This window comes from Phytophthora sojae, assembly GCF_000149755.1.
Source record: "Phytophthora sojae unplaced genomic scaffold PHYSOscaffold_1, whole genome shotgun sequence".
NCBI lineage: Eukaryota > Oomycota > Peronosporomycetes > Peronosporales > Peronosporaceae > Phytophthora > Phytophthora sojae.
In genome coordinates this window covers 13,277,676-13,288,039 of record NW_009258115.1, presented here as the reverse complement: position 1 = coordinate 13,288,039, position 10,364 = coordinate 13,277,676, and the positions used below count along the sequence as shown (strand labels likewise).

General features: G+C 55.3%; 3 protein-coding genes across 3 annotated transcripts; all 3 read left to right on the top strand.

Annotated features, from left to right (window-relative positions):
* Window positions 1-3,138: 3,138 nt before the first annotated feature.
* PHYSODRAFT_358938 (hypothetical protein) lies at window positions 3,139-6,836 on the top strand (the record flags this gene model as incomplete). Its single annotated transcript, XM_009519740.1, has 1 exon — window positions 3,139-6,836. The coding sequence occupies one exon, from the start codon at window positions 3,139-3,141 to the stop codon at window positions 6,574-6,576; it is 3,438 nt and encodes a 1,145-aa protein (XP_009518035.1). The 3' UTR covers window positions 6,577-6,836.
* A 148-nt stretch (window positions 6,837-6,984) lies between these two features.
* On the top strand, window positions 6,985-8,722 carry PHYSODRAFT_310529 (DNA photolyase cryptochrome; the record flags this gene model as incomplete). The annotated part of the gene is given in 2 exon segments (XM_009519739.1): window positions 6,985-7,614; window positions 7,634-8,722. The coding sequence occupies 2 exon segments, from the start codon at window positions 6,985-6,987 to the stop codon at window positions 8,720-8,722; spliced, it is 1,719 nt and encodes a 572-aa protein (XP_009518034.1).
* Window positions 8,723-9,278: 556 nt separating this feature from the next.
* PHYSODRAFT_310528 (hypothetical protein) lies at window positions 9,279-10,312 on the top strand (the record flags this gene model as incomplete). Its single annotated transcript, XM_009519738.1, has 4 exons — window positions 9,279-9,959; window positions 10,024-10,077; window positions 10,141-10,181; window positions 10,246-10,312. The coding sequence occupies 4 exons, from the start codon at window positions 9,279-9,281 to the stop codon at window positions 10,310-10,312; spliced, it is 843 nt and encodes a 280-aa protein (XP_009518033.1).
* Window positions 10,313-10,364: the final 52 nt, after the last annotated feature.

Sequence of the window (10,364 nt, the reverse complement as noted above, 5' to 3'; positions counted from 1 at the left end):
CGTGGTCGCCTCGATGGAGACCAAGTTCGAAGTGCCTGCACTGCCTTTTGAGCAGCACATGAAGACGCGACAGGCGCTGAACCATCTCCCGGATCTACTGCTGGACGGATTTGCTAAGCTACTGGACGAGAAATGCGTGAGTCTTTCAGAACAAAAAATGCTCCGTACATTAATCCATGGCCGCTCCCGAGGTACTTGCAAGCAGTGGTTCGATGCTGTGACTCGCTATAGTTTTCATTTTGTTTTTCAGGTCCATTGTTATCCTAGATAACGCAAAAATCCACATGTACCGCGAGCAGGGCTGCCGAATATGGTATTTTCATTTATTAGCGCAGATAGAGCCTCATAAATAATGCCAGGATCTTGTCATTTGTATCTGCATAAATTATGTAATGTATTCGAGCAATAAATAAATAATGTGGTGCAACTTCAACGGGTATTAGACGTACTGTTACTCACACTAATTGACGCTATCGACTGTCGAAACGTCCCAGAAGTCACCATTCTCACGCAGAAACAAAATTGTTTCCAGCGTAGCGGACTGGAGACTGTTGCGCTCTTGAGCAAACGTGGTACGCGCCACGCTGAAAACCGCTCGACCTTGTTCGAGGTCGGCGGGATGCTGGAGATGAGGTCGTAGCGGGGCGTTCGCGCCTCGAGCCGGCGACGCTTCTCGAGACGCTGGACAAACGAGCCCTCTGGATCCTCGCCGCCGTCTTCCGCACCGTTCGTGAGATAGTATCATAAATTATGAGTGTGGAATAGTAATCTGGTATCATAAATAATGGTACGGTCTAAGCCACCGCTCATAAATTATGCAATAATATTTATAACAATTACTTGAGCGTCAATTTATTTTTCGGCTGCCCTGCAGGGAACGACTTCTGGCGCTCATGCGCCGACCAGTGTGTGAGAAACGGCAGATCGTTGTCAAGCGCGTTGTTGAGGCATGGGATGCTGTTAGCGAGAGGTGCATTACGCGTGCTTGGGAAAAGGCAGGCCTTTATAAACTATAAAAACGGGGGACGTCAGTAGCCGCGGCTACTGTGTGGGAACCCAGGCACCCACATGAGCAATATGCCCTTAACTTTGCTTTTGTAACAGTGTGGGATTTGAACCCACGCCACCAGCGGAACTGTCACGTTAAGTTCACACTTCGTCAAAAGTAAATGCCTATTGGCTAAACATTTTCAGTGTCATATCTTTGTGTCTATGAGTTCAGGTATACATAGTAAAAACCCTTACGCGTCAGATCAATCTGTCGCAATCTGTAGTACTATTTTGCTAGTTTTACTATGATCGTGTGTTACTGGCAATCCCTGCTCAAGATACGCAAAACTAGACCTCAAATTCGAACGCTACGCCCGTTTTTACCCCTTATATCTAGTGTTGATATAGGTTTTGTGAAATGTAGGCACTTTAATCTTGCCTCAAAGTCCGTCCGAGGTTTGCTGGCCGGGACAATAGCTCAATGATGGACTATGCGCATCTCCACCGCGCTATCAGTATCCTATCAGCAAATGTCATATTTTTAACCAAAATCTCCCTTCGCCAACGTCCGCAAACAGCTTTATCCCCACCGCGAAAACAGCAAGCAGCAAAGCAAATTGCTTGGACCCGCCCCCTGCCCATTTCTATGCATTACTACCGAGGCTCCATTCCGTATTATCTGTTTGCTACACTTGGTTTAAGTCACGCTATTTAGTCGGACCCTGCCTAAATGTGGTGTACGATTTTTTTAGGAGAAAAGTTCAAATTTAAAAATGTTCTAAGATCAATATTTCAGAAATCTAAGACCATGAGTGACTCAGCACAACGAGATCTGTCCAGATCCGCCGTCTTTGTGGTATTTCAAGGTCCTGGGGTAAATTTGGTTGCGCAGTGTGTCACGAAAAAAACCGGAAGCACGACTATTTGCGAACTACGACTAAATAGCGTGAACGGTGTAAGGTTCAACCTTTTTGGCCTGCCTTTCTCTGCTGTTGGCTGCAAAAGCGACAGCAAATTCGGGTGATTTGCTGTCGGTGCGGGAATTTATTTGCTGATATCCTACGTTGCTGACAGCGGTGAAGAAAAATATCAGCATCCTATCCGTAAAGTAAAATAGTTTACTGTCTTATCAGCTATTTGCTGACGCGGTGGAGATGCTCTAATCACCCTGGTTTGCTAATCTCAACAGCATCGAGAGCTGCTGGTATTCGTTGACTGGCTGAAATTCAAAGCTACAGCCTTTTGGTTGGAGAAAATACTTTTATCTGCAGATCGAGTACGGGTTTTGCAGTAAGTTGCTGCCAGCAACACCTTCGGACGACATTCACACCTGCAACCTCCAAACCTTCGAACCGTGAGAAACACTAATGTATTGGTCGCATCATGCGTTTCTAGGTTTTACAGCGTTTTACAAACACCATATTAGAGTCAGCTTGTGTAAAAGTCCTCTCATAAGACATGGCAGGAGTCCTCCGTAAGACCTGAAATCCCGAATGCCGTTAAAATGGGCGACATTCGGACTTTCGTCGGTTGTTTGTCGGACCTGCGCAAGTGTCTCCATCGCACTTGCAATTCTTGGTCCTAATTCCCTACGAGGGGCCTCCCTATAACCTAACCCCACCTAAATAAGTAGCAGTTTTACACGTCCGATCTGCCATAACAAGTGAAAAGCACAATAAAACAACGAATTAATCGTTGTTTAGACAGAAAGCATGCAAGGCAAAATAAAACAACGACACAATATTCACTCATGAGCACGTTCGTTAGTGAACTATACTTTGCTATGGCCTTACGAGCCTCTAAGCGTGCTCACAAGCAGTGCCCAACCGTGCAAGTTCTAGGCGTCAGTTGACTCCCGAACTCGTTATTAGCAGCACAATTTCGCCTATTGTAGTGCCTTTATAATAGCAGCCGACAACCGACGACCTGCGCTCACCCAGATGGCTACACTCTCCAAATCTACTTGTTTTTAGTATTGCTCATCGGACGCCGGCCAGCCCATCTTTCCACGCCCTGTCGCCCCAACCCCAGCGGCGCCTTGTCGTTTCCTCACTCAGTCAGTAGCCTCCAAGCTTCCGCCGAGGAGCTCAGCTCAGCTCAAGGCCGGCCGGCTCGTGACCAACACTCCTTCTCACACACGCGCCGACAATGGTGGACCTGCGGCCTGTCGCGGACGCTGCGCCGCCCTCGCCGCCGCTGACGCCGCCCTCCAGCGCGTTCGCAGGCGACGAAGACGAGGACGAGGCCGAGTGCCGCGTGTGCCGCGGCGAGGCCGAGCCGGGCCGCCGCCTGTTCGCGCCCTGCAAGTGCAGCGGCAGCATCCGCTTCACGCACTCGGACTGCCTGGAGCAGTGGCTGGAGCACTCGGGCAAGAGCTTCTGCGAGCTGTGCGGCCACGAGTTCACGTTCACGCCGCTGTACGACGCCAACGCGCCCGACGTGCTGCCCTGGACGGAGCTGCTGACCACGGGGCTGCGCGTGGTGCTGCTCAAGTGGCTGCCCTTCGCACTGCGCGCCGCGCTCGTGCTCGTGCTGTGGCTGGCCGTCGCTCCGTGGTGCACGAGCTGGCTCTACCGCATGTGGCTGCTGCGCGCGTCCGCCATGGTGAACGTCAACTTCTCGGAGCGCTTCGACGCGCCGCGCATTGTGGCCGACATCTTCTCGGGCGTGATCTTGATCGTGTGCATCGTCTTCTCCTTCCTGGCGCTCATGTCCTTCGCGGACTTCCTGCGCTTTCACCTGGACCACATCGAGGAGGAGATGGCGGCGGAAGAGGTGCCTCACCACCACCACCACCACCACCACCACCACCACAATCACAACCACCACCGTCATGACGCGGCGCACCAGCCCATGCGCCGCGCGCAGTTCGGAGAGGGGAACCACGCGGACGACGCGGCGAATCTGGACGACCACGACGCGGAGCCGAGACTGCGCCCAATGTTCGACGGCCCCAGGAGACTGGGCAACTTGGACGAGAACGCGGACTCGGACGACGACTCGTCGGACGAGGAGTGGGTCGACCAGCCGAACCATGACGAGCCTTTCGCGGACGCCTTCATCCAGCACCAAGAGTTCGGAGTTCCACTTGTTGAAGATGCGGATCCTGTTCCAGAGCCGCAACACGAGCTTCGTCAGCGACGCCCACTGCGAGACGCACCGGAAGTGGGAGAGGGGCGTGGTCGGAATGCTGCTGGAGCTGCACCGAGGGCTGCGCGGAATCCGCCGCCGAATATGAACCAGCGCGAGTGGGAAGATGATTTCGAGCACATGGAGATTAATATCGCGATGGATGAGCTGCTGGGACTGCGTGGAGACTTTATGGTGCTGTTCCGCAACGTGTCGTGGCTGCTGGCGTTCAACGGGGCCTACCTTGGCTTGTTCGCGTTCATCCCGTACACACTCGGCAGCACGTTGCTGTCCGCAGGAGCCAGAATTGTTGCATCCCTGCCGGTTGCCTCTTCGGCGTTCGCTTCGTTGGGTGCAGTCGAGTTCTCAGCGGACCAAGAACTCTCACTCGGGGCCTTTTTCGTGAAGACGTTGTTGCAGTCAGTCGAAACGGCAAAGCAAAATGGCGACTGCTTGCAGCTTGTCGATCTTTGCACGTGCACAATGGGCTACTTGTCGATCTGTTTGACGATCGTGCTCTGGAGGTTTATGGTGAGGACTGCGTCTTCGTATATCCACCGACCTCTAATGGACGGTCTGCTCTGGGCCTTGCGCTGCCTGACGGCGATTGTGAAGGTGTCGACGCTGCTGTTGCTGAAGATGGTGATCTTACCCATTATTTTGGGACTATGCATCGACTTCGCCTCGCTCCACTTGTTCATGGTGACCGCGCAGGACCGCATCGCGTTCTGCATGGGAAACATGATCTGTGCTCTGATGGTGCACTGGGTTCTGGGCATCACGTTCATGCTTTTCGTGACAGTTTCTGTCCTGCAAATGCGAGAAGTTGCCCACCCGGATATCCTAGCCAAGGTGATTCGCCCGCAAGAAGACCACCCGGACCTACTGCGCACGCTGCTGAGTGAGAGGTGCCTGAAGCACGCTCGTCGTATGATTCTGTCACTTGCGATTTATGCGGGGCTGCTGCTGGTGCTGGTCCACGCGCCTGTGCGCATAGCAACCGCGGTAGCTCCGTCGTTTTTCCCGCTCAGTCTGCGCTTCCAGCACTTCAGCCCGGAAATCCAAGTACCGTTGGAGCTACTCGTGGTCCACCTCGTGGTGCTTAGCGTCTTGGAGCACGCGAAGAACGATATTGGGAAGTTTCAACACCTCGCCATTGTGTTTGCGAGTGAGCGATTGGGTTTGACGGAGTTCCTTCTACCTCAAACTGAGCTTGAGGTCGTTGTGAACGGCCAGCGGAAGTCCAATGTCGTGGTGCTGCCGCCGCCACCTCTTCACTTCCACCCTCGTGCCCAACTTCCGCCCGAGGAGCTACGTGTGGATGGCCATCGTTATTTGCCGTGGCCTGAGGAGGGATTGGACGATCCCATGCCTGTTGAGTACCCGTTACTCCCCAGGGAGAGACCGTCTCATCTTCCGGTACGACTCACTGGACTAGCGGTGTTTACCTGGGCAGTCTGCATTGTGGTGATCGGGACGTTCTTGTTCGGGTCGCTGTTCATCGGTCGTATTTGCATGGCTCCGCTTGAGCGTGTGTCGGGTATCAGCCACGACCCGCTCGTGATGGCCGCCGGCGTTCAAATCGTTTGGTACTTTGTGAACGGTGTTCACGCTCTGAACATTCTGATGCTTCCGGAAGACCGAGTGGACCCGACCCTGGTGCAGCGTGGATACTCGGTCCGTAACATGACGCCAGCGAACGCGGTGACCTGCGCCGTGGGGTGGGCATTCGTGTGCCCGTTCCTGCTGGGGCAGGTGATGTCATCCTGCGTCGCGAGCGCGAATGCCTCTTCGTTGGAAAGCTTCCTGATGGGCTACTTGATGTTCAATCTGTTTGCGTGGCTGGTGTGCTGCTTCCGAGCGAAGCGCAACAACAGACGCCGCAATCAGCGACAAGCAGCTCTCGAAGAGCTGGAAGCTGATGAGGATGGATTCCTGGATGTGGAGGACGACGACGAACTTTTCGAGGATGACCTGAATGATGACGAGCTGGAGGAGGAGGAAGAGGAGCGACTGCTGCAGGAGGGAGTTGCTGCTGCCGCTGCCGGCGCGGAGCCGGTTGGCTTCATTGCATGTTTCCGCAAGGCGTATCGCCAACTCCAATTCAACGTGACTGTACACGAGAACGAGGCTATTCGGCTGCGTCGGGACAATATTCGCGAGAAGTGTTTCGACGTGGATTTCTTCCAGGAGAACGTGCTGCACCCCATCGTGGCGTTCCTGCTGGGAATGCTGGTGGTGCCGTGGCTGTTATCCTCGGTGGTCTTGGTGGTCTTTTCGTCAGAGAAGGCCAACTTTGAGAAGACTGCGTTCGCGATGTGCGCGTTCTGGGTCGGCACGGTCTTCGTGCTGGTGCGCTCGCACTCGCACGTGAGTCGGTGGCTCTCGAATCTCAGCGAGTCGATCCGCAACGAGCGCTATTTGATCGGCCGGCAGCTGCAAGACATGGCGCGGTAAGGAAGAAGACCAAGTCGACTTCAAGCATCAAGAGATGATATCAAGCAGAAGCGCGGTGATTCATGTGCTGGCCCCGCTCCAGCCATAATTGCGTCCGCTCCGTGCGAGCCCAAGTGATGCCTGGCGAGGGAGTGTGTCAGTCAAGCCGAGATGCCAAGTCGGCCGACGCCTTCTGCAGATTCTCGTTGCGTGTATTGACATTAGATTAGGATGAGGCGACCCTCGTGTGGATAATAACAACGCTCTTGTTTTCAAACAGCAACAACAACAACAACGCATATCCCAGCCCTGGACGTTTGGTCTGTTTTTGTAGTGAAACCAATGAATTCGACTGTGTTCGGCGGCCCAGGTCGGTCAGGGACCTGACCAGGTCGGTCAGTCTCAAGTCGAGCAGAAGAGGTCGTCGCCATGGTGAACATGCGTCGTGCCCTGGAGAAGCTCAAGCTGCCCAGCGGCCTGCACAGCGAGCGCGTCCAGTGGCTGTACGAAGGCGCCAAGGCGCACGCGCCCGACGGCGGCTACCTGCTCTACTGGATGCAGACGTCCGTGCGCACCAAGCACAACTACGCGCTCGAGTACGCGGTGGCCGCCGCCAACGAGTTGAAGCTGCCTCTGCACGTGGTGTACCTCTTCCCGGACCGCTCGGTGGCGCCGCCGCTGCAACCGGTCGAGGACGACGAGTGGAAGGCTGAGGCGGTGCAAGACGCCAACGCGCACGCGTTCGCCACGGAGCGTCACGCGCAGTTTGCGCTCGAAGGGCTGGCCGACGCCCACGAGCGGCTGGCCGGCCGAGGCCTGAGCTTCGACGTCTTCCACCACCGCCACAAAGGCGACGAGCGTCCTGCGCGCAACGAGCTGCTCGAGTTCTGCGCGCGCAAGGCCGCTCTGGTGGTGACGGACCGCCCGTACTTGCGTCCGTGGCGTGCGGCGCTGGACAAGCTGGTGTCTGCAGTTGAGGATGACGGAGACGCTGGCAGCTCCAACGCTGGCTTCGGCATCGTTCAGGTTGAAGGAGATGTCATTGTTCCTGCTGCTGTTGTCACGGACAAGGAAGTAGTACGCGGCAAGGACCATTCGCCCCAGGATCACCAAGCACCTGGACCGATACGTCGTCCCGCTGCAGAGCGTGAGTCTAGAGCAAGAGTACCAAACGGAAGGCAAGTCGTTGCTGGCTGTCCTTGGCTCTCCGAAGCCGTTGAAGCCGCTGGATGTGACGAGCTCAGAGGCTGTGGCCAAGACACTGGGGCTGCTGGACGTTGATCGCAGCGTCAAGGCTGTGAGCTGGCACTTCCGAGGCGGCGAGGCGGCGGCTTCAGCTTGCGCCAAGAAGTTCCTCACTCCGGATAAACTCGCGAGCTACGCGACTGAGCGCAACGAGCCGAGTCTGGATGCTGGCAGTGACTTGAGTCTCTACCTGCGCTTCGGCCACATCAGCGTCGTGCGCGTTGTGCTGGCTGCACACAAGCTCAAGGGCGTCACGCGCGCTAAAGAAGGCTTGGCGTCCTTCCTGGAGGAGCTCATCGTGCGCCGCGAACTGTCCGTGAACTTGGTCGCCTACAACCAGCAGAACTACGACTCCATGCGCTGCCTTCCCAGCTACGCGCAGATTACCCTGGAGGAGCACGCGGGTGACAAGCGAGACCAACTGTATTCGCGTGAAAAGCTCGAGTCTTTCCAGACCGGGGACAGGTTCTGGAACGCTGCACAGCGCGAGCTGGTGGTCACGGGCAAGATGCACGGCTACATGCGCATGTACTGGGGCAAGAAGCTGCTCGAATGGACCCCTACTCCCGAGCAAGGCTTCAACGCCGCTTTGGTTCTCAACAACAAGTACGCACTGGATGCACCGGACCCGAACTCGTACGCTGGGGTGGCCTGGACATTCGGAAAGCACGACCAAGGCTGGAAGGAGCGCCCCATTTTCGGCAAGGTGCGCTACATGAACGAGGCTGGTCTCAAGCGCAAGTTCCGCATGGACGCGTACGTGCTCAAGGTCGGCCGACTAGCGGCCAAGGCAAAGAAGGGGTCTGCAGAGGAAGGACCCGCTGACCCAGAAGAAGAGGTGGAGGCTACCAAGCCTGGACGTAAGAAAAAGGCTGCTGCTAGCGATAAAGGCGCCCCTGCCAAGAAGGTAAAGAAGGCATAACCAACACAATTAGCGGTAGCTGAAGAGAACGAAAGCTAATGCCAGCTCCCGCCAAGAAGATAAAGAAGAAGACGATAATAATAATGCTACGAAGCTAACAAGAACTTGCCTGCAGTATTTATACTTGACCGAGTGATCCCGGTTACTACAGCACGCACACCTTTCGCAATACGTACCTCGGATCGTCATGGAAGTCCCCGGACGAGCAGGTCGCCCATCGCTTACGATCGTCACCAACCTTTCTCAGCAGCAAGCCAAGATCAAGAATGCCCATAGCTTAAGATCTCGCACACTTTCTTCGGCCTCGACGTGTGCGACCACTCCATCATCAACGAAGTCTGCAACGTCTGCACCGCCGCCAGCCCCATCGACGCTGACTCCCAGCAACCAGAAGATCGCCACGCCCACTGCGATTCCTCGATCCCGAGCTTACAAATACTGCTCCGACCGTGATTGCTTCTCCCCAAGTTCCGCTTTAGATGCCGCGACTTCAAGAGCAACAGAATCCTCGTCAGCTAAGGCAGCATCGACCCCTTCACGTCCGCATGTGTCGACAATGAGCACAGATACTTACTTCAAGCTGCTCAAGAAGTCTCAAGTCCTTGAACAGCTAGTGCAGCTGAGTTCGCATGTTGGCCAAAGTGAACAGCGCGTACGCCGCCTCGAGTGTGAACAAGCACGAGCACAATGCGTCCAAGACCGCGTGTTTGCTGAGCTCGAGCGATATCGTCGCCAGGTTGTGGACGCCCAACAGCAATTTCTGGGGCTGATCGAAGCTCTTACCGCCCTTTGTCTGCGCGAAGACGATCTCCACGCTGGAACCTCAGAGGGGACTGACGATCCGGCACACGGTGATGCTCTCAGTGCAGAAGAACAAACACTTCAGGACTTGCAGCGTGCAACTTCGCCAACTGCGAGGTCTTCACCTTCTCCAGGCTCGACTCTGGAAACGCGGGCCCTTGCGACTGTAGGCCGTCAACGAATGCAACAACTTGAGGCGATCTGCGCGCGCTACGAACGCCAGCTAGTCGGCTCTGAAGCTGCACTCTCGCAGGCAATATACTCGGACGCAGCGCGAGAAAGCGCAGCGAAAATCGCGCAACTGGAGGCTCACAACCTACAGCACGAAGCGGACAAGCACGCACTCGAGATTCAGCTTGAAATTGCAAAGGGTCAGGTAGCGCATTTGCAGGATCAACTCGCACAAACTCAAGAGCGCCGAACAACTCTCGAGCATGTACGTACACATGCACCGAGGTGGAGTTGCCATTGTCTTTATCCTTACAAACATTGCAACACAGGTGAACCAACGACTTGAACAAGAGCTTACAAGGCATACCACAGCAACACAACAGGTGCGTCGATCGACACCAACTGGATAGAGGTCATACCCGAGACTCACCGCCGGTCTTGTACAGTTTGCATCGGACTTGCAGGCGGAGCTGCGGAGACGTTACGGGTACGTTGACCTGCAGTATCCTTCAATCGTTAGTGCACCACAATTAATGAGGAACTTGTACCAGCGTCGTGCCTTCGGTTCTGGAGCTGAAATGGCAGCACTACTTCCCACGACTGTCTCGACCGTTCTAGCAGCATGAGAGTCAACGATTGCTGCCCCGCAGCCGTCTTCCTTGACTGCGAG